Here is a 23,118-nt window from a genome sequence, read left to right as displayed (position 1 = left end):
ATGAGAAAGAAGGAAAACTGTTATCCAATAAAATTATATCACATAATTTATCATGTTTTTGTCCGAAACTTCATGTTAATTTGAAATTTTATTTAACTTATTTTTATAATTTTATATAAACTTATTACTTAATATGTTATATTAAACTTCAAAATATATTTAATTATCATCAACTTAATCGTAAACATGACTCCATTAATACTGGTAACCAAAAACTTTCCCGATTAAATACCTTCAACTATCCTTCCCCCAAATCAAGCATACAAATATAATAGAGCAGAATGTACATTGTTCAGTATGAAAGGTAAAAGAAAGGAACTAGGAAGATGTTTTGTCGCTCAAGTTTCTAACTATCAATGTTGTCTATAAATATAGACACTGATGAATCAGAATATCATCAGAAATCACCTAAAACTGACACAAAATTGAATTGAAAGAATTGCTCTTCATATGAGCCGACTTTCCATTTGAATTTTATGATTGTATAACAAACGAAAGGACGCGATTACTTAATCTTCTTCTTCATGATGGTCTACCTTCCTATAGGGGCATGAGTCTTCTGTACTTGAAGAACCACACAAATGCAGAAAATATAAAGACTCCACAAATTCCTGTTATTATAAGGACCCACTGGAAAGCAGAGGGGACATCAAATAATTGAATTTCAAAATTCATCCCAAATATTCCTGCTACCACTCCAAAGATGGCAACCACAAATGTTGCAGTTGTGAGTAAAAGCTCAAACTGAATAAGCTGATTTCGCACATTATCCTGTGAGAAAAAAAAAATCGGTCAGCTATTCTAAATTAAAATAATTCAGTCAGCTAAACAAGTTCCATGAACAATCCATATCATCACATATAATACAAATGAAGACATAGTGTATAACTACTTTTGTTCTTTTTAGGGCCCTATAACATTTCAGATAATCATTAATATTAAGGGGGAGTTTGTTTCACGGTACATATATTCTCAAGAATCACATTCCCAAGAATCTTATGCCTAAAATATTATTCTCATGAACATGTTTGGTTGGCATTTAGTAATTTCAGAAAAATAAAATATATTTAATTAAAAATTGAAAAAAATAGAAGTGGAAGAAGAAATGTGAAAGATTGAAGTGGAGATTGGCCGTTATTGTAAAAAGTAACTTCTATTCCCATAAGAATGTAAGATACCCCACCTTTCATTATGGGGATAAGTAGTCATTGATCCATACACCTATTACCATAAAGCAACAAAATTTGAAGTACTCCTACCTCTCTCCATTGTGAGTTGTTTGTGTGAACATGTGCAATAATTTGCATGTATGATCAGACATAAGAAACATGACCAATAATTAGGATAAATAAAATTGACATGAACCCTGGGGGAAAGAAAACAAACCAGTTGAATGTTGATGAAATCTTCGGTGTCATCAATGTATTCTTTCAACTGAAACAAAAAGCAGGAAACAGTGGTTGCTAAACTGTTATGAAGCCAGAAGGAAAAGGGTTAGTGTAGATAACAGTGTTTACCGATGTCAACTTGTTTAGAGTGCTATCAATGACAACAAAGTATGCTTCCAGCAACATCTCAAGCTCCTCTATACTTTCCGTAGTACTTTCAGAACTCCTCATGCTCTCATGTCGACTCCTAGCAATGCTGAAGCTCTTTTCAAGCTTCCGAGAATCGGGAGGTGATGAAACAGGAGAGACCGGAGCAGAAATGGATGCACCATCAACTGATTTATATCCAACCATAGACTGATCTCCATAAAATGACAACTCCATTCGCCTTTTCTTCTCAGTAAGATACATTTCGGCCATATCACCATCATCGTCCATAAGCTGCTCTATTTCATCTCTAACCTGAATATATGCATTTGCAAAGCTAATAGTAATAATAAGACTAAAAAAATATGGTAACTGGCACTCACTTGCAATCATAAAGAAAGAAGAAAATATAAATGAGCATCACCTTCTGAACCCTCCTGGTTAGGGCAACAAGTCTGCTCTTCAACCGACGAACACGTTCTAAATTTAGTGTACTGATCTTTGATGTCAGTTCATCCAACAATGGATAAGCCTCTATTTCTAACTCTGCTGCCTTTTGTAAATGGCCAGATCAGAAGGGAGAATGTTACTAATTAGTTTATCAAAGCCATATGGACAAGAATATCAAAGAGAAATATTCTACAAAAGCGCATGGATCGGGAATTCTGTTTGGATATAATTTGACAGAATTTTGATTTCTTTTCAATTTTATACATTAGCATGCTATCATTGGACTCATCATGCCACCATATCATAGTTTTTTTTTTCTATATCAATGAAGACCATGTGTGGAGAACATACTGTTGTCTTCAATAATTTTTCATCATAACTCTCAACAGCTATATAGCCTCTATGGCTGCTCCCTGGCATAAAATGGACTTGGTGTAAAATCTCCATCTTTTCTAATGTCAATACAGAATTACTGTTTCCCACTCTTCAGCACAATCAACCTAACATTAACATGTAGAAACTCCCTAAGAGATGCATAGATTCATACTTAATTCCTTACTTTCTCTCTCCTTATTGCTCACTAGTAAGTTCAAAACACCTAGGCAACTTTACCACCAAAAATCACATAGGCTTTTAGGAAATCCCACATTGTCTGCCTGAATTCTTGAGGTGTAACTTACATATCTATTGGACAACTTCACTTAGTACCAATTGGTTTTAAACTGGAATCTAAAATGGTGTCAAAGCCTATAGCCCATCTTGCTTCTCGCCTACTCTAGGAAGTCTCACCTCGCCTACCTCAATTTTTTCTTTATTAAATGTATTTATTTTAAAATTTGTTTATTTAGAACAGACAGAATTCAATAGGTCTAATTCAGAACTGTCCAATAAAATAGAATATTATCTACCTTAGAGATGTATTAAGGGATAAATAATCGGACTGGTCCTTAGATTTTTGTAAGGCTTTAAGGGAGCCGTATGAGGTGAAAATCTCATGTATGGTTCTGTAATAGAGATGGTAACAGTAATGTCATCACCGACTAGGATTATCTAATAGCTTAAGTATAGTTGATATAGTTGATGCACAATCAGAATATGGTTTTTGGGGATGGAATTTGTGGTGTCAACCTATGGATTTCATTGTTTTTCTAATCTCTTCCCTAGCAGAATGTGAAAAATTACCTTTTGATTTACCGGAAGCGGAAGAAGAACTAGTATCGGATTATCAAACCGAATACTATATATATCTGTTGGACAACTTCACTTAGTGTTAATTGGTTTTAAGCTGAAATCTAACATAGGCTAAATGATTTGCCAAATTGAAATTCATCCTCTGACAACAAGGACACAATGGAACTAGTTGAAATTACTGCACAGCCAAGTGATCCTCTCATAGCTTTCTCTACAATAGGATGAAGAAAAAAGTGTTTACGCTCGTAGTCACATAAAGGATTAACTGCAGTGGAGGGAGGGGATTGCAATAACACCGAATCCTTTAGTGCCACTGCTAACAGGAAATAAGTGTGATTTTCATCCAATATAGGTCGTAGAGGTACATACTGGCTTTCTCTAAAAAAAGTTGCAACAGAAGATTCTATAGACTTTGCATTCTGTTACACAAAAGGGCATTTTGGCCTTAATCAGTAGACAGCAGGTACAGATCGAAACAATGATTACCAGTAAGTCCACTTAACCTTAACATAATCATACTTCCCCCATATGGTACAGGTTAATATTTGTACGAACTCAATGCTAGAATGTAGACAATTCTATAGAAATACAAAATCTATGTTCATAGCAACCATTTCTCTTCTATAATATATATAATAAATTAATAGTAAAGAAAGAAATGAAGAATAATTTAAATTAAAAAAATCAACGTAAGTTAGCCTCTGACTTAACTATGTACTTCTACTAACCTGGGAATCAAGAAATGTGCATGCTGCCTCCAGGGCAACTTCAAGAGCCCTGAACTCAAAAGGTAAATAATCAGGGGAAGAGTTGCTAAATACGTTTTCAAAATTCCTACTTCCTCTTCTTCGGTTCATGTCAGAACTGTCTGATTGCCAAACCTCCCCTACCCCAGTTGTTGTCAACCGTCGTTGCAGTTCCATTACATAGTGCAATACATAACTATCAAGGGAATTCAAGAGAAGAACCTCATCTGCTGTAATGATACACCGTATCTGCTCTAGATTTACAACAATAGCTTTTTCCCTACCAAGGATTGTTGATGGGTAGACAAACAGAGGATCAAGTAGGCGAAGATCACGTGCAGGTAGATCACAACGTCGCATCATGGTAAACTTGTCTACCTCAATAGCCTGAGAGTTTCCAGATGTGTCGACCCGAATCCATGAACGGAGACCTTGGCCCCGCTTCTTTAGCCCCAAAACATCCACCCCTTGGAAAGCTTGCCTTCCAGAGGCAGATGGTCGATTGGAAACCTCTCTTACGTTAAGAGCTGATGCAGGTTTTGGTGCTAGTAGCCTCTCCTTGAGATCTGCCATTGTGAAGGTTCACTAATAGCTGAAAGCACATATGATATGAGGTAAGAGCATCAGCCACCCATTGATTTCAATAGCATTATACAAACAAAATGTTTCACGCATATGACACAGTATTGATCAATCTAGATGCATACCAATCTCAACATACTTGTGGCACCAACAGATGAAGCACGCATCAATTAGGAATCTCCCACTATATATTCAGTGGAATCAAGGTCTGAAGACTGATAAAAGTCTCAGACAACTACAAGATATTGGGAGGACGAGGGTCATGTCCTTATTGACCCCTCTCACAATCACAAGTTTGCTTTGACCACATCATAACTACTGCACAACGATCTTTACTTCCTAATCTCCGAGAAGCATTATATGCGGATGTAATCGATTAAGTTACTAATACAAATAAATACTATGCACTAGACTACGATTATCAATTTCTTCAATCAAAAGTAAATATCCAGGTTTTGGATAAATAAGGAGCCCAAGTAACTGATACTGTAGGAATACATGCACATCAATATCATACAAATTATAGACCAAGCAAAGCATCTATGCTAATATATTTCATCCGATAACACCAAAAAATAAAAATCACGTCTTTTTAAAGAACAAGACAAAAATCTTCAAGCTCCAGAGCATAGGGGTATCTTAAAAACATTCATACCTCCGGGTGTTCTTCAACAGAAATCGAGTAATACCCAGGATTTGCAATAAATCCGATAAGGGTATCTTAAATTAAGCGATACCACCGAAAGGGAACGAATTTTTACCGAAGAAACTGGAAACAGAGGAAGGGGGAAGATAAAACCCTTGATTAGCGCCGAATTATGAAAGATAAAAACTTCAGAGCGAAGTTCGTACTGTGGGTGTGGAGTGTGGAGTTAGTTCATCTCATCACACTCACACCGCGCGGAAGGAACAAGATAAAAAAAAAAAGGTAAAGTAATCTCGTGATAATAATTAATAATCACTCAATTAATTAATTCCTTTCAAATATGATTAACTGTATCGGTATCTATCACAACGTGAATAAATGTTAAATGTAAATCTCACGAGACTCTCGTACCCTATCAATTTAAGGTATAAACATTATTGATGAACAAAAACTCTTTTTTTATTTTTTTATTCTATTATTGGAATAATTAAACTTTTGAACTCTCATGATTAAGATTAATTTTAAAATTTTATGCATTATTAATGAAAACTTTACAATATTAATTAATTAAAATAATCATTAATTTAATTTTTAAAATAACTATTATAAAAATAACAAATTTATGATAGTTATTTGTAATTAAATCATATTGGAAAAACAGAAAAATCGTTCTACGCATAGTCATCATTTTTTTTATGAAACATAGCCTTCATTTATCTACAAATGATTGGTCAACCGTGTGTATGAATTTTTTAACTTAAATGAACGGAGACGGAACAATTTTAAGCCACAGTCTCTTTTTTTTTTTTTTTTTGACAGAGCTAAGCCACAGTCTTTGTTTACTGAAAAAATCAAACTAAGCAAAGTCTCTTTTTTTTTTTTTTGACGGAGCTAAGCCACAGTCTTGTACTCACCTTTAATTTATAATTTTGTGTCTAAAAATGTCTCTATATCTTTGAATTTTTTTTAATATTATTTTGCTTTAAAATATGATAACTTTATAAAAAGTTTGTTCTTGTTTATCAATTAAATTTTTGAATAATTGAATGTGTTGATTTTGTTTCTTTAATTCTATTGATTTTATGTAAAATTTAGTCTTCAAAATATAGTTCAATTTATATTAAAAGAACTAATTTATTGTTTGATTTGTAGATTCAGAAAATAGATAATATAAACAAAATTTAAAAAATAAACTCCTTATAAGTTATCAATGTGAAGTTATAAGAATGACTTTATAAAGAATAAAGGAAGAGGAAGAGAAATGTTTTCCACTAACAACTAACAATTAATATTTTTTTATAAAAAAATTATCAATTTTGAGAATAAAATTATATGTTTATTACTATTATTGGCAAAATAAAAAATAGTATTATTTTAAGTAACTAAATTGAACCAAAATCAACCAAACATAAAAAACTAAATTATTTTGAAATAATTGAATTAATCAACTTTATAAAAGTGACTTGATTAATCAAATCATTTTTATACGAGAATAAAAGTTATACACTGATAATGTAAGATAATTTTACATTGTTATTCAATCACAATTCAATATTTTATGATAAATTTGTTAACTTTTACAAAGCACGACCCTAGTGATCGACAATTCATTTGCAGGAGTAACAACACAATCCAAATACAACGAGGAAGATGAACATGATAATGACCCAACACAAAAAATGAAATACCTAATTATACTCATTTTTATGATTTTTATTTTTATTGAATTATTTAAAATTTATTACTATTTTATTTAGTCAACCCAATATTCAGAAGAAGAAAAATAGTTAATCCAATTACCCAACTAAAAATAACTTGATTAAGATTGAATTGTTTGAAATAAAAGTGAATCTAACTCAACTCTGTTTCATTAGATTAGGTCTGACATTAGACTATATTGAATCCAACTTTAATTGTTTATATTCTTAACATAATGGAAATAAGTTTGTGTATGTTTGATTTATTGTTGAAATTGTTGTGATGAGTGTTCTAATACAGATCCAACAGATAACAAAAACGTGTTATCATCAAAGGGCGTTTTCATAAAAGAAAATTTGAAAAAGATGCGAGTGAACTAAACAAAGGTATGAGAATATGAACTTCCTTTCAACATTAACTTTTGGGTTTCTGTTGTCCAAGGCCATTCCCTAGTTACTTCAGCTCGACCCATTTAACGAGCGAGTAATTAAAGGCTTATAGTTCAGAAAGCCCAAGGTCCAGTCCAACGTTGTTTGGGTTCCTAATAGGCTAACTTGTTTTTGTCAAAGGGGAGTTGCTTCCTGCATCCCCTGTATCTTCCTGCACCTCCTATTATTTGAAAAAATAGGTGAACGTACAAATATGCCCTTCACCATCACAATCTACATTTCTGGAATGTATTATGAATCATGCAATCCATAATTATGTCCGGATTGCCTTGTCCAATTATAGGTCAAATGATCCATAATAAAGTAAGTCAATATGAAAATGTGTTCCATAAATTATTATAATATTATTAATCAATCATTCCATAACACATTTTTAGATTGACTTACATTATTTTGGATCATTTGATCCGTATGAGAATAAATCCGGATTGTCTGATTCGAATTTATGTTATTTTTTTCGATCATTTAATCTGGAATTGATATTACACAATTTTGAATTGATTGATATGGGCTTGTTATGAAAAAAAAAATTCGGAACAACAAATCTAGACTTGTATAAGAACAAATCCAAATTGTCTAATCCAAATTATGTTATTTTTTTGAATCATTTAATCCGAAATTGTTATTACACGGAATGAGCACGCGAAAAACATAATGTTTCATGGAGAAGTGAGGAAGAGAAGGTATGGATAATTGAGGAAGATAAGGTTACGATCACCATTTTTAAAAATTTGGAGGCATAAGCCTTGTCAAAGTTGCCTTAAATGGACTATTGTTTCTAAATCGCATTAACAGACTAGCTGTAAGCTTGAAAATACACTTAATCAGTAAATGGCTTTCAGATTTCACACAGAAAGGGCATTCAGACACTTGGTTCAGTAATTGGATATTAAAAAAAAAAACAAAAAACTTGCATAATTGGGTGAAAGAGCCTACAAGAGACGACCAGCGGGTGGAGTTAATAACCAGTGGCTCTTTTCAGTCGATCCAGAATTTTTGTTAATTGCATGAATGTGGAAAAACGGTGCACGGGTGAAGATGGCAGTGGGTCAATTACTCTTAAATGAGTCTCAGAAGGGAGTGAACAAATAATGAATATTGATAATTGGTAAGGTAACGCTCTATCTCATCCTCGTTTGCCCGCAGATTGTGAAGAAAAAGTAAGAGTTGGTGAGTGGCCCCAACAATAACATTGCATAAAAGTAAGAGAAGCACATAAACAAATCATCTCCGCACTAGTGAGAGATGCTGATCAACGTGAAGCAATCTACCTGAGCAAGGCCCTTGTCCCTTTCTATCCAATGGCCGCACGTCTCCGCCGCGATGAGGACGGGCGCCTGGAGATATACTGCGACGCTCAGGGCGTGCTCTTGGTGGAGGCAGAGACCACCGCCGCCATCGACGACTTCGGCGACTTTGCTCCCACCCTGGAGCTCCGTAGATTATTCTGGCGGTATCCACACCTATCCGCTGTTGTTGCTTCGGTCCCTCCCTTTTCTCTTGTCTGTTACTCGTGCCTATGCCCATCGATGTTGATGTTTTAATGTACTACCTAAACATTACATGTTTTTTTAAATACTACTAATTTTGATTTGCCTAATCTATCCTTATCATTATTAAAGCATGAAACTATTTGTTGGTGAATGGTGATTTAGCATATGTGCTCATACAGTTACACTTGCAGAGGCAGCCGAGAGCCCTCTTCTGTACTTACAAATAGGGTGCTCATAATTTAGCTATTTACGTGATTTGGATACTTATAAATGGATATTATAAGTATAACTAATTTTATATAATTATTTATTATTTTTAAAATATGTATATATAACTGCTTAGAATAAATAAGTTATAATTCATTATAATTACTTTTATTCTCTTTCTTTTATCCCCTCCTAAAAGATTAAAAAAATTATAAGCATTTAATATATTAACAACTTAAAAAATATGTCAACTTCATTGTATTTTTTATTTTTAAATCTTTATAAACTTAAAACTATTTCCTTTTTTTTGAAAGTACGATGTTGAATTTGGTAACTACATAGTACATACTATATCGTACATCATATCATATGAATATTTTTAAATTCAAGACACGATTAAATAGAATAATTTTTAAACACATGTTAAACAAAAATATTTAAATTATACAATATATTAGGTAACTATTATACACATTCAACATTTCTTCTTGTATCAATGGTTGACAAGTCCAAATTTCTCTCTTAGTAGTTCAAGATTTAATGTAGTTGTATTCATATCTATCTAAATGTTCTTTTTTTTTTTTTACACATAGTGATTTTGCTTCAGTAGTAGCAATTTTCTTTTTCGCTTCTAGTTCTGGGATTATTTTATCTATGAAAATAATCATATGCTCCAAGGATGTTATACCTTGCTAGATGCTTGACTGCACCTCTTTAAATTCAAAGACAACTTTATTTATCTTATTTTCTACCGCTTCTAAATTAGAGTCATTGTCTGCTATCTCCGTTTCTTTCTATTTAACTAAAGCAAGAAGTTGTTCTAATTCACCCATTAACACATCCTTTCTTTTACAAGGGATCTCTTTTTATTTTTTTTATCATTTTGGATTGAATGCTCAATAGTATTATTCAATTCTAAACGAGCTTCATTCATAAATTGTGATTCAATCTCCAACTCCATCTTTTTAACTTTCTAAGACTTCAGAGGATGAAAGTCATTGGTCCATTTCTTTTAAATACACTAATGATGCTCTCTTCATTGCAGAATCTGCATTATTTAAAGCATTCGTTGCATAATGGTCGAGTGAGATTGCGCATTGTTCCTCAACAACTGCATGATAAAAATGGCCCAATCTTTTGTGCCATACTTCTGTATTGTTTATAGTAACTGGATAGGCTGCTTGCTCCTCCTTCAATTGATCAAATGAGAAACTTTTGCCTCTTATTTTGATATTGAAAATTTTCTTGTTATTGACATCTTTAATCAAATAGTGCTTATTTTCAAAAATGACTTTAAACCCCTTCTCAATCAATTGTCCCACACTTATCAAGTTTTGATGAATCTCAGGTACATACAGAATATTATAAATTAATTTTGTATTAGCACAACTTTCAATGGCTACAATTTCCTTTCCTTCAAGAGTGATAAAATCACCATTGCCAGTTCTAACTTTTGATACATGTGATTTGTCCAATTCTTTGAAAAGCTCTTGATCGTGGGTCATGTGGCGACTATCCACTAGCCAACATTCACTTGAGTTGTTGTTGTAAAATATGTTGCGACAAACAATTGTTATTCTTCTTGTTGATTTGCAACTTGAGCCACATTCTTTTGTTGAAAATTGCTTTTGCAAATTCTCACATGATGCTCCAACTTGTTGCACTTTTCACACTTAACATTAGGTCTTCTCCAGCATTTGAAAGTTGGATGAGCCATTCTGCCACAATGCTTGCAAGGAGGAAATCCTTTGTTGTCTCCATTATTGTTGCTAGTGTTAGCTGCTACTTCTTGAGTGTTGAAATTTTTCTTCTTGTGTTTCTTCTACTTGCTTTTCTCTACTTGGTTAGTTTGCTATTTAGCCTGTAATGCTCCTTCTAGAGAACCCTCAGCCCTTATTTTTCTTCTTTGCTCCTGGGCTTGTAAAGCATTTACAAGTTTTGCCAAGGTAAGTTTTTACATATCTTTAGTATTCTCAAGGATGTAATAGTAGCCTCAAATCTTTCAGGGACAATCACCAGTATTTTCTCAACTATTCTTGAGTCAAAAAAATTAGAACCAAACAATCTTACTTTGTTAGCAAGGCTAAGAAGCTTGTTAGCATACTCTTTAATTGTTTTGGACTTCTTCATTTTTTGCATCTCAAATTCTCTAACCAGATTTAGGGCTAGCATTCCTTTAATCATTTCATCTCCTTTGTATTTGTTCTGGAGGAAACTTCAGATTTCATATGCTGATTTGATGGTCATGATTCTAGTGAAAATTTCTTTTCAGACAACAGCAAACAAAATAGCTCTTGCTTTTGACTTTCTTGCTTTCCTTTCTTTTTGATTTTTTATCTGAGCCATTGTTGGATTAGTTGGTAAGGAAAGAACTTCGTAGCCTTTCTCAATAGCTTCCCACAGATCATGCCACCAAATGTGCCCCCATTCTCATTGTCTAGATTTGATAATTGTCACTGTACACAGGGAGTGCTAGTGCTGTGTTTATGCCTTTATTTTTTTTTATGGATTTCACTCACATGTCCTCCTTAAGAAAGAGACTCTATCAATATGTAAAATAAGCTTAACTCACAACATTAAGAAAGATAAATATTTTTTTTTATTGAAGGATAATCTATTTAAATGTTTAAATACAAAAAGAAGTCATAATAACTAATTTCTTAACTAATAACCAATCAGGAACATAACAACTACTAAATAACTAAAAATAAAATAATTAATCCTAAAAATTTGGTCAAACAATTAATAAAAAATAACAAACTAATAAGCAATAGCTGAACAACCACCCTCATTATCTCACATAAACTACCCAAATTCTTCACCGTAAACGTTAGCACAATTTTAGAGGTTTCCTTCACAAGTCATGAAAATAATATATACAAATAATCCTAAAATAGATTATAAAAATATAAAAAATAGGAATTTAAATAACTTTTAAGCTAAGAATCATATGCTATTTTCTTAAAAAAGAAAACAGACTAAGAACTTAAATTAATTTTAATAAAGTACATATTAATTTAAGAAATGCATAGCATCAACTAAGGTTAGGTCTACCAGAAAGGTTTGTTTTCCTTGTTATGATAAATTAATGCTCAAACCTTTATTGATGTGATAAATTAGTAGCCGTTTCTCTTGACGAAATTGCCATGATGTTGATGTTGGATAAGATTCACGAATTCGTGGAAAATACTAGTATAAGATTGATTAAACTGCTGATGTAGGCAGAAGCTTTGAATTTCCTTGAAGCATTTAATGACACGGGCAACAATACACATTAAATGCATTAGAATTTCACACATCTGGGAGTATTTAAGAGGGAACAGTAGTTGCATTGACTTAGGTGAAGAAAATGCTAAAAGTATTTTTTTTTCTTGTTAACCTTAGGGTGCAGGTTAAGAAATTAGTTTGTAAACTTTCAAGTTTCAACTAATAATATTATTAACTTTTAATTGGCTTATTTGCTAGCATTGCTATCTGACCTTAGTATTTAACAACATTATCAATTCAAGAATTAATCTTAGGTTGCAGTTGTCATATTTTAAGAAATAATTAATCTTTCAACTTGTGTACAGGTAACATATTTCAAATGTGGAGGGGTCTCATTAGGTGTTGGCATGCAACACCATGTAGCAGACGGAGCATCTGGTCTTCACTTTATCAATGCATGGTCAGATGTTGCCCGTGGCTTGGATATTTCCCTCCCCCCATTCATTGACAGGACACTACTCCGTGCCCGGGATCCACCTCATCCTGTTTTTGATCACATTGAATACAAGCCCCCACCAGCCATGAAGACTCCCCTGCAGCAGCAACTGCAATCCTCAAAACCAGTAGGCTCTGACAGTGCTGTGGCCGTCTCTACTGTCAAATTGACCCGTGACCAACTGAGCACCCTCAAGGGTAAGTCCAGAGAAGATGGCAACAGAATCAGCTACAGCTCTTATGAGATGTTGGCTGGTCATGTATGGAGAAGTGTGTGCAAGGCAAGAGCACTTCCTGATGACCAAGAAACCAAATTGTACATTGCAACTGATGGACGGGCAAGGCTGCAACCTCCCCTCACCCCTGGTTACTTTGGCAATGTCATCTTCACCACCACTCCTATAGCAGTGGCTGGTGATCTCATGTCAAAACCAACATGGTTTGCTGCTAGCTGAATCCATGACGCATTAATACGAATGGACAACGAATATTTGAGATCGGCTCTTGACTATCTAGAGCTGCAGCCTGATCTAAAAGTTCTTCTTCGTGGAGCACATACCTTTAGGTGTCCAAATCTTGGTATCACTAGCTGGGCAAGGCTTCCAATCCATGATGCTGACTTTGGTTGGGGAAGACCCATTTTCATGGGACCTGGTGGGATTGCATACGAGGGACTATCTTTCATAATTCCAAGCTCAACAAATGATGGGAGCATGTCTGTGGCAATCGCTCTGCCCCCTGAGCAAATGAAAGTGTTTCAGGAATTGTTTTATGATATTTGAAGTGTTTTTGAAGTGATGTTTTATTTCTTAGTTTAAGTATTTTTTTCATGAACCGTATAAATATCTCAGGTTACACAATATTGATGATAGTCTATGCCTTGGCAAAGCGTGATAATCCGTAAGCACAAACGAGCTTTGAACCAAGTGTATTATCGACTTGATGTCACATGTGGACCAGATTTGTGAGTCAGCACAAACCGTCTCCCCTTCACCATCCCAGGATATTTGATTGCATTTCTGAATGCTTGGTGTATTTTTTCTCTATATTGTGATGAGTAATGAAGAATGATATTAATTATCAAGTTTGAAGCCCATATATAGTTTCAACTTTCATTGTTCTAGCGTCCAGATACTCTTCCGCCTCTTCCTTTCACATGATTGCTTTTTTTCGACATTTCATTTTGGCAATAGTAATTTGCATTACAAAGTTAGCGGGGGATAGCTTTGGGAGCTGATAAAGCACTTTAACTTATCAATGATTTGCGTCTTTGTGTGGTGGAAACTTGGATTGGCATAATTATAAGCATCCACTAATATTACAAGTTCATACAAAAGTCCTGATAACGGGATTAAGCAAAATTGAATTATTACAAAAATATTCTCATAGTGAGTAAGTAAGAATATTATACATTATAATCTTAGTCATTAGAGCAAGTAGAAGGGAAGTACTCGCATTAAAGGGAGGGCTACAGATAGAGTTGATATGCATGGTAAAAATGATGTGGCAGAGTTGTGATTGACATCTTGTCCCCCGTATGCTCCTTTTCCTCTCTGTGTTCTTGAGCCATGAGATAGATCGTGCTTGTTCTCAACTTTTGTGTCCTCAGTTATGATTCCATACTTGTCTGCAGTTGGAAATTCAAATAATATTATAATCTGTTGAGGAGGATATCTACAATTTAAGGAGTCTTGGAGTTGGAGGGGCTTGCATTTGCAAGTGTCTGTTCTGAACTTGAAATGGCTTGAGTACATGAAACAAAGAGGAACCATGTAAGAAATCTTATCCCCATTGGAGCAGCTGTACTTGGAGAGGAATTAATGTTCTCTCAACACACTACACTATTATATATACGTGCTTTGATCAACGGAGAGAGATCTACCGAATAGATTTTGGATTCTTTAACGAGTTTCAACGAAAGAACATGCAGACGCTTGCTTTACTTCATTGTAAAAGAAAACAAGAGAATCATGACATATGACACATGACCAATGGCTGCTAAATCCGGTTCCTATATATATATATATATATATATATATATATATATATATATATATATATATATATATATTATTTTTAAATTTTTTTAAAAATAATTTTTTTAAAAAAAAGAATAAAATAAGAGTGAATAAAGAAAAATTAAAAATGTTTTTTTTAAAATAAAATAAAGCAACTAAAAAAATTAATAGATAAAACAAAATTTAAATAAAATAAAAAAAATAATTGCTCTTAAATTGGGATATGTAAGCAACCAAGTAGGAAAATCAAACTCTTTGACAACGATGCCAAAAATTTGTTAACCGATTGATAAGTGTACCAATTTTATATTATAAGTAGTAAATATTAAAACGGAAGATCGAGTGTCGAATCCAATAGAACTTTGTTTATAGTTGCGTTAGGAAATAGCCAAATTGTGAGCAACAGAAGTAGACAAGGAAAAAAAAATTGTAAGTGTGAAATTTGAGGGTAAAAGGGTAAAAGAAAAAAGATAACAAGAAAATTAAACAATAACTTAAATGCAAAAGATGAATGCAAAATGGGATAATGTTAGAGTCTAGCATGCCTAACTACCATTGAGACAAAATTCATATTTTTATCTATTAACTGATTTTCCAATTTCACCCACATCTATTAATATGCTCAACCCGTATCTCTCACGATGAAAAACCTAATTTATGTATTCTCTCTCTCAAATTTTTTTGCAAAGATGAAATCATAAACAACATTAATTATAAAGATATATGCAGAGGCACAACAAAGTCATTCTATCCCTAGCAATGCAATGTTGAGATGTTCTTTCCCATTTCTTTAGACATTATCATTTTTCAATGAATAATACCTAAAAACATATGTATGGATGGCCAAACCACATGATAAAAATAGAAAAGCATAAGAGAACAATAGAAATTGAGATTGGCGGCTAGACTTCAATTGAGGGGGGGTTTAGCCTCTCATTGTCATGAGAGACTTTTACACTTTAAGGGGTTGATGTGGATGGAAGAAGGTGATAGATGACTAATAACAAGAAAATGAGAAATGATTAAAGAGATAGGGTTTTACCTAAGGGATAGACCAAGCGTGTGGGTTGTATTTTCCTTCTGTTTCCTCCTCCTTGTACAGACACCAGATAACGTACTTTTCATGCTAACACGAGCTTTCTTGCTAAACGCGTCTTTGAGCTTTTTCGTGGGCCTGTCTTACGCGCTAAACAAACTTTTCATTTTTTCTTCAAGACTTTTTCTTCTGATTTTTGCATCAATTTTTCCTCTAAAGCACTTGAAATCTTTTTTTAAATTTTGCTAATAAAAAATAGTAAAAATGTTAATTTATTCATTATTTCATTAAAAACACTAATAAAATAAAGAAATTACATCCATTTATTAATCCAAATTGACTATCAAATTAATTTATATTTTATAGTTATCAACCAGTTTTAATGAGTTGCTGGAAAGTCCACAACGTCTTGCAGAGTGCAGTTGGAAAAGAGAGATGGAGGAACTGAACCTGATATGTTATTTTTCTTAATGATAAACTAGTAAAGCTTGGAAAGCATGGAAAAGGACTCTGGTATCGAGCCATGCATGCAAGTTATTCACCTCGAGAGTGATGCTGTGAAGGCGTCTGAAGTTGGAAAATTCAGGTGGAATAAGGCCAAATAAGTGACTGCGAACAATCTCAAGGTAGTGCAGTCCAGTGAGATTGGAAAGAACGGGTGAAAGCAGCCCCACTAGACCATTATCATATAGGATTAGTCGTGTAACACGGTTATGGAATTTGTCACATGCAACACCCGTGAAGTTGCACACATGAACAGCTTCGTCCCAGTTAGCAAGTGAGGAATGCGGGTCTGATATGATTGTTTTTCTAAATTCCAGAAGAACAGATTTATCTGTGGTCAAAGAATGAGAAGAGTGGGGATGGTGGCGCCTTGGAGTTATGGAGTGACCAAATGTTGTTACAACAAGTAAAAGGAAGAACAAGGTTTGTAAGAAAACCACGCTGTATTATTGGTCGTAAACACTTGTTAATTAGTAATAAAAATATAGCACCTTTTGTATGAGATTCTTCCTCCCAGTGTGTTACTGCCACCCATTTGGGGCGTTGAGGATGAGAATACTACAACTCAGCCTCAGGTGTTTGACATTACGCAGTGTGGTGTGAGTCAAGGTAGGAAATGCTTGCATCATGGAAAACTTTCATTAGGTGATGAGTAGACTCTCAACCCAATTGGTGCTAGGTAGAGAGAGTAAATTGGTACTAATTAATGGATGAACATGGACATATATAATATTTTGCGCATGACATATCCAACGCAGCTTGCAATCTTTGCGGATGCTTTCAACAGTGGCGCACTCACATACACAGCCTCAGTTGACATTTTAAATAACACAGATTTTTTTTTGTGCAAGGCAATGTGATTGTCATAAACGTCACTTAGGCACATAGCAATGTGTGCAAACCAAGTTGACAATTTTAAGATGTCTGGACTCTGGACGTAGTTGTTTGTTTGGTTTCACTGTTTCATCATAGATGGTAGAAGTGGGACTTGTAATTTGTAAAATGCCCGAGTAGTGTGGTGGATGGATAACGCCTTAATACACGTGCCATCCGGTCTCTAATTCACAGTTTTGTATCTGAAAAATGACACATTGTTTATTTGACTTGAGTTACTAATATTTTAATAAGTAATGATATTTAGACATGAGTCTGGTTGGACAAACTTTTATATATATATATATATATATATATATATATATATATATATATATATATATATATATATATATATATATTATACCAAATATTTTTATTAGATAATTCTATTTGAGTTACTAAAATCACTATAAGTAATATTATTTATCAATAAAATTGATAAATATTTTATATTAATTACATAATATATATTACTAAAAATGTGAGTTTCATCTTTCTATTTTTTAAGAACTCTATTTATTATTAACCAATATCTACTTAAATTTCACTCAATGATAAAAAATATATGTATTATACATTCTTTATATGCCAAATGTTATCACATCCATTACAAAAAAAATGTTATTACATTAAAAATATTGGATAAAGTCTATTGAAGTTTGAGTGATTTTTTCACACACACATATCATATACTTCTAGTTAATATTCTTATTTTTTCTCTATCTCTATTTTCTTATCAAATCATATCACCTATTATATTCATATTTACATTTTTTTCTCTTCTCTCTTAAGGTGTCAAGTAGAAGTGTCTATGCATCTTTATGCATCTTTATTCTTGAGGTTTATGATAAAGTTATTTTAATGTTTCTTACTTTTAGTTTTTGATTGATTTTTCTACAAACACTGTTTATGTATGAATTGTTCAAAATATTGACTCTCTGCATGTTAACATTCTCCCCCTGGATAACACATTAATTAGAACCAAAAAATACTGTTGACCTTCATTTCAGAAAATTAATGGAGTACCCAAAGATGAAAACAACAAATGAATGCAAATGTATTTCTAAAAACTAAAATTTTAAAAGGTTAAAATTTCGAAGAAATGAAAATAAGAAATACTTTCGAAACCCAAACCCACCTTAGGTTTTTCTTTTGACTTCAAAGTGATATCCAAATAGGACAGTAGCTTTTTGTGTTTCACACTTACACTTCATCAGTGAGATCGGTTAGTTCAACAAACCTTAAGAGTCATTTGTGGTTTGTACGAGAGAGTGATATCTACCAAATGTAGTTGCACTTGCTTTATTCGTCATATGCATCATTGTGTTTTTCTTCTTAACTTTGGCAAGTTTAACAATATTAATAAAAGAAATTTAAATATTAGTTATAAATGTTAAAATATATAATTTATCATATATATTGTTGTTTAATAATATGTTTTAAAGAAATAAAAAAAAATTATGATCAAGCTTTTGAGACAATGTTCAAGAAAGTACATGCGAGATCACGTAATAAAAAAATCTTCCAAAATAATTAAAAACAAAAAATATAGATATACAACAAAATATAGATATACACAACAAAGTAATAATAATAATAATAATAATAATAATAATAATAATAATAATAATAAGAAGAAGTAACACGGCCAAGTATATAGTTGCATCAATGTGAATTGTTTTAACTTAATTAATGATATTAAGTTTATGTCTCAAGTATAATTTTTTTTATAAAATTAAATAAAAACTCAGTACAAGCTATCTCTCAAAAGTTTTTCCGATTTATTTTTCTAAATTGGCGGGTTTTATCATTTAACCCATCAACCTGAGCTCAATTCAATGCAACTCATTAATGTTGGGATGAGTTGACCTGTTAATTTGATAATTATTTTTTAATTTTAAAATTAACATATTTGGATGATTTATTATATCACTGTTGTGATTTTGTTTGTGTTTAATTTATGGTTAATATATATAATAATGATTTATTTATTTATATATTTTTATTTTTTTGTTGGGTTAACACATAGATTATCTTTTTTAGCTTTTTATTCTTAAATTTTTTACCATGTTTGGCAGGTCAACCCAACTCAGCTTTGCACCCCATGATAATTGGGTTAGGTTGACTCATCTTATTAGATATGAGGCCAGTTAATAATTTTATCATACTTAATAAATTAATAATTTATAATTGGAGAATAATATAAAAAATTACACTATAAATAATTACATGTGTTCTAATTAAATTTTATATTCTTATTTCTTACATGCTTTTCTGATATCGTTTTGCTCATTAACTATGGCGCAAGCCCAACCACTTTGTTGTTTAAGAAACTTTTTACAACCGTTCCCATTCTTTATTGCCTAAAATGTTTTGGTTGCCTGATAGATGGAGTATGACTTGTTTGTTTACGTATAGAGATGGGTATGAGTTACAGTGACTTTGTTTTGTTGGCAATACGATTAATTATACATTGCTACCTGCTTCTTGGTTACATATATATAAATTGCTTCTTTTTTTTCCTGACAATTTATATTTATCGTGGAAATCCAAACGAAAAGACGACGAAGGTTATGCATAGGATGCCATTTTAATAAGACGCATTAGAAGCTTTCGGCGTGCATACCAATATGAGTTGGACATGTTCAAATATTTTGTATATTTAATTTGAATAATATACTTAATACAGTATTTATATAAGTATGATATTGTCCGTTTTGATTAATAGGTATATTTTTTATCTTAAGTATACACCAAAAAAAATATCCTTAATCTTATTATTTAATTTATTCTGTAGTAAAATCCGATATATCCTTACATCTTGGATGCTTGTCGTCTGATATGTATCTAGATGAAAAAAACACCTTATAATTTTGTGAGTGTTGACTAAGGTATATACAAAATGAGATGAATTGTAGTGGATAGTGGCCTGGAGACATTACATATATATACGAAGAAAAGAGAAATATATGAAAAAATAATAAATATGATAATTAAATGATAAATGATAATAGCGGAATCAAGACCCTAAGTCAGTGGAAATAAATTATAAAAAATAAAATCAGTGGATTCAACTATATAAATATATATGAAATAAAATATAAAATATAAAAATATAAGATTTTATTTACAATTTTTAATTTTAAAAAAAATTTATTGATAAATTTTAAAAAATAAGGAAATGCAAGTACACGCCCTCACCATAGTGTAGATAGGTTTGCCACTGATAAATGATGTGTAAGAAAACAAAATATAAAGAAACTATTAAAATAAAATGAAAAAAATATAAACAAAATTTATAAATGAATTTAACATCATATTTTAACTCAAAATTTTAAAATGTTTTTCTTTCACTTCCTATTCTCATAGAAGGTAAAACCTTACCTCACACTTTATTTTAATACTAACCTATCTAATGCAGAAAACAGTTGGATTTTTTAAATGATTAGCAAATTTGGTTCAAAGTTTTGTATATGCAAAAAGAAGCAGCATCAAATGGGAATGCATCCTTTTGTTCATGTGATTTGGACCCATCAACTACTTCCATATATATGTGCTTGTCAATTGTCACCTAAGCTAGTGTATATGCATATATAAGGTACGTCAGAGGAATGCCATGCATCAATATAGTCTATTGATCAGTGAGGACAAGATCGATGAAGACTCTTCACTTTCTCCTAGTTTCTTTCTTTGCTTTCCAGGCGTTGTTGCTTGGTTCTAGTCCTACAGAAGCTACACGTTTGCGGACACTGTCACTGGGTATATATATTAATCACTTCAATTCTAATTCTGTGCGCTTTCACATTTAATTTGTTTCTAACTGATGTATATATATCAGTTAGAAACATATATGAATTATATATGGTGGCTACCTCTTTCAGGCTATTCTTCAAGTACTGGAGCAACTCTGAAGAAAGTGAGTTTAAGGCCACCAACACATCCACGACGACACTCGCCTCCACCACCAACTCCTGGCTATTCTCCTGAACCCGGTCCAGGACGAACTCGAAGATCTCCTCCGACTCCAAGACCTTTCATCGTTGTACCAGCAAATAATTCTGATCCTTCTGCTGCATCAGCATGATTATCGTAATTTAGGAGCTGGATGCGTTGCCTTATATTATATGTGTGTGTTTTACTCTACGTGCTTCACCAAAATTAAAGTCTTTTAAGTCCTTCGCTTTCATTGTGTGCTTTAAGAAAGAAAAACTTCATGTGAATTATTTATGTTCTGTTTGCTTGTATATGTGTATTCAAATATTTGTTGGAGACTTGAGTTGATGATCCTATTCATGAGTCCTAATTTAGTTGATATTTAACTGATGATCATCATCTGATACTTTAGGAACTCGGTTGGAATGCTGCTACGTGACTTTAACTCTTACACCAAATTAACAAAATTAACTGTTATTTGTGGCAACAAATAATTATTCCATTACTAGCCATTAGTTACTTATATATAATCAATTTTATAAGACTAAATTACAATGATCTCTTGAGAGATGCATATAGATTACACTATTCTAATATATTGAGAGATGAAATATTGATTTTTTTAGTCAATCAGTTAATCATATGATGTTTTCCAATCTCTACAAAATTTTCAAAATTTGGCTTTAGTTCTAAATTTTTAAAACATTAATTTTAGTCATTTTAATTACTTTTTGAATATTCAAACATTAGTCCCTCAACGTAGAGGGAAAAACTATATTAGCCTTAGGAATTAAAGTTTATGTATTTAAAAAGAGGTGTAATTATTTTTTGTCTCCCTATTTATTTATTATATGTTCAATTTTGTCTCACTATTAATAAATTATTCAATTTGATCTCATATTTTTAAAAACAAATCAATTTGATCATTTCTATTCAAATTAACTTGAGATCATTAATGACATTTTTAACACTGTCGCTGATTAGTGGCAATTTTTATTAATTAAAATTTGAATAGTAGTGATTAAAAATTGTCATTAATTAGTGATGGTTTTTTTTAGCGATGAGCTAATTGTAAACACTACTGCATCAAGTCAACTTAGTAACTCAATTTTTAAAATACTCAAAGAATTAAAAAAAAAATAATGAAACAAAAAATAATTAGGCCTTAAAAATTTAGGAACAAAAAAGCATTGACTCTAAACGACGAAAACACAAACCAAAATTTGAAATTTTTTTTGGGTTTCCCCCCCCCCCCCCCCCCCCCCCCCCCCCAACCCTTAGTCAATTTAACATAGCACAATAAAGTATTCTGCAAAAGAAAAGTGACACTTTCATCGCTGAAGAGATGTGAGTATTGCAACGGCTTTTTCTCTTGTTTTGAAATTTAATTTAATATCATTAAAAAATATTCTTTATAATTTTTTTATAATTAAGACATACTATATGTCACAAAATGTCAAACCAAATTCTTTACTAAGTATAAAATACTAAAAATGCATTAAATGAAAAAAGAAATTATGATCACGAATTTAATTATTATAGAAATCAAATAATTTATTAAATATATTTTTGGAAAAAATACTAATTAATAGAAATTATTAGATTTTTTTATTAAAACGAATATAAATGGTGAAAAACGTGGTGTACTTTCAACCATTATGGGATAAAACTGTACATTTTAAGAATAAGAAAAAATGTAATATTTAAAACTTTCAGGGTAGAAGAGTGTAAAAAAGTGTTTTAGTCATACTTTAAAAGAGAAGAAGTAAAATTTAGTATGTTTGCATTTGCCAAGAGAAAGAAGTGTATATTTTAACACATTGGAAAATAGGTGTAATACTTGCATCTCTCTCATGAATGATCGTAAGATATTTGGGTCATTCCCAAGGTATTTTGGTTTGATATTGACTCTAGCTTTACTCACGCGCACTATGTTGAATAAAATGATATTATTTTGTCCAAAAATGTTAAATTTGCACCAAATGTTTTACTAATCCTAAGCATGCTAAATCAACACTAACACATTTAGTTTGCACACAAAAATGGTGTTTT

General features: G+C 32.1%; 2 protein-coding genes and 1 pseudogene across 2 annotated transcripts; 2 read left to right on the top strand and 1 right to left on the bottom strand.

The window, feature by feature from the left end:
* Positions 1–174: 174 nt before the first annotated feature.
* LOC100779803 (magnesium transporter MRS2-1) lies at positions 175–5,548 on the bottom strand. Its single transcript, XM_003546652.4, has 6 exons — positions 5,160–5,548; positions 3,905–4,514; positions 1,960–2,088; positions 1,518–1,850; positions 1,387–1,434; positions 175–771 (listed from the first exon to the last, which is right to left on the bottom strand). Exons 2-6 carry the CDS (start codon positions 4,493–4,495, stop codon positions 541–543), a joined length of 1,332 nt encoding a protein of 443 aa, XP_003546700.1. The 5' UTR covers positions 4,496–4,514; positions 5,160–5,548; the 3' UTR covers positions 175–540.
* Positions 5,549–7,951: 2,403 nt separating this feature from the next.
* Positions 7,952–13,579, top strand: LOC100805843 (shikimate O-hydroxycinnamoyltransferase-like; annotated as a pseudogene).
* A 7,131-nt stretch (positions 13,580–20,710) lies between these two features.
* Positions 20,711–21,452, top strand: LOC106796251 (uncharacterized). Its single transcript, XM_014767855.2, has 2 exons — positions 20,711–20,892; positions 21,015–21,452. Exons 1-2 carry the CDS (start codon positions 20,790–20,792, stop codon positions 21,215–21,217), a joined length of 306 nt encoding a protein of 101 aa, XP_014623341.1. The 5' UTR covers positions 20,711–20,789; the 3' UTR covers positions 21,218–21,452.
* Positions 21,453–23,118: the final 1,666 nt, after the last annotated feature.

The sequence above is a fragment of the Glycine max genome, chromosome 15 (assembly GCF_000004515.6).
Source record: "Glycine max cultivar Williams 82 chromosome 15, Glycine_max_v4.0, whole genome shotgun sequence".
Taxonomy (NCBI): domain Eukaryota; kingdom Viridiplantae; phylum Streptophyta; class Magnoliopsida; order Fabales; family Fabaceae; genus Glycine; species Glycine max.
Note: the sequence above shows the minus strand (reverse complement) of the source record. Positions and strands in the feature narration are given on the sequence as shown.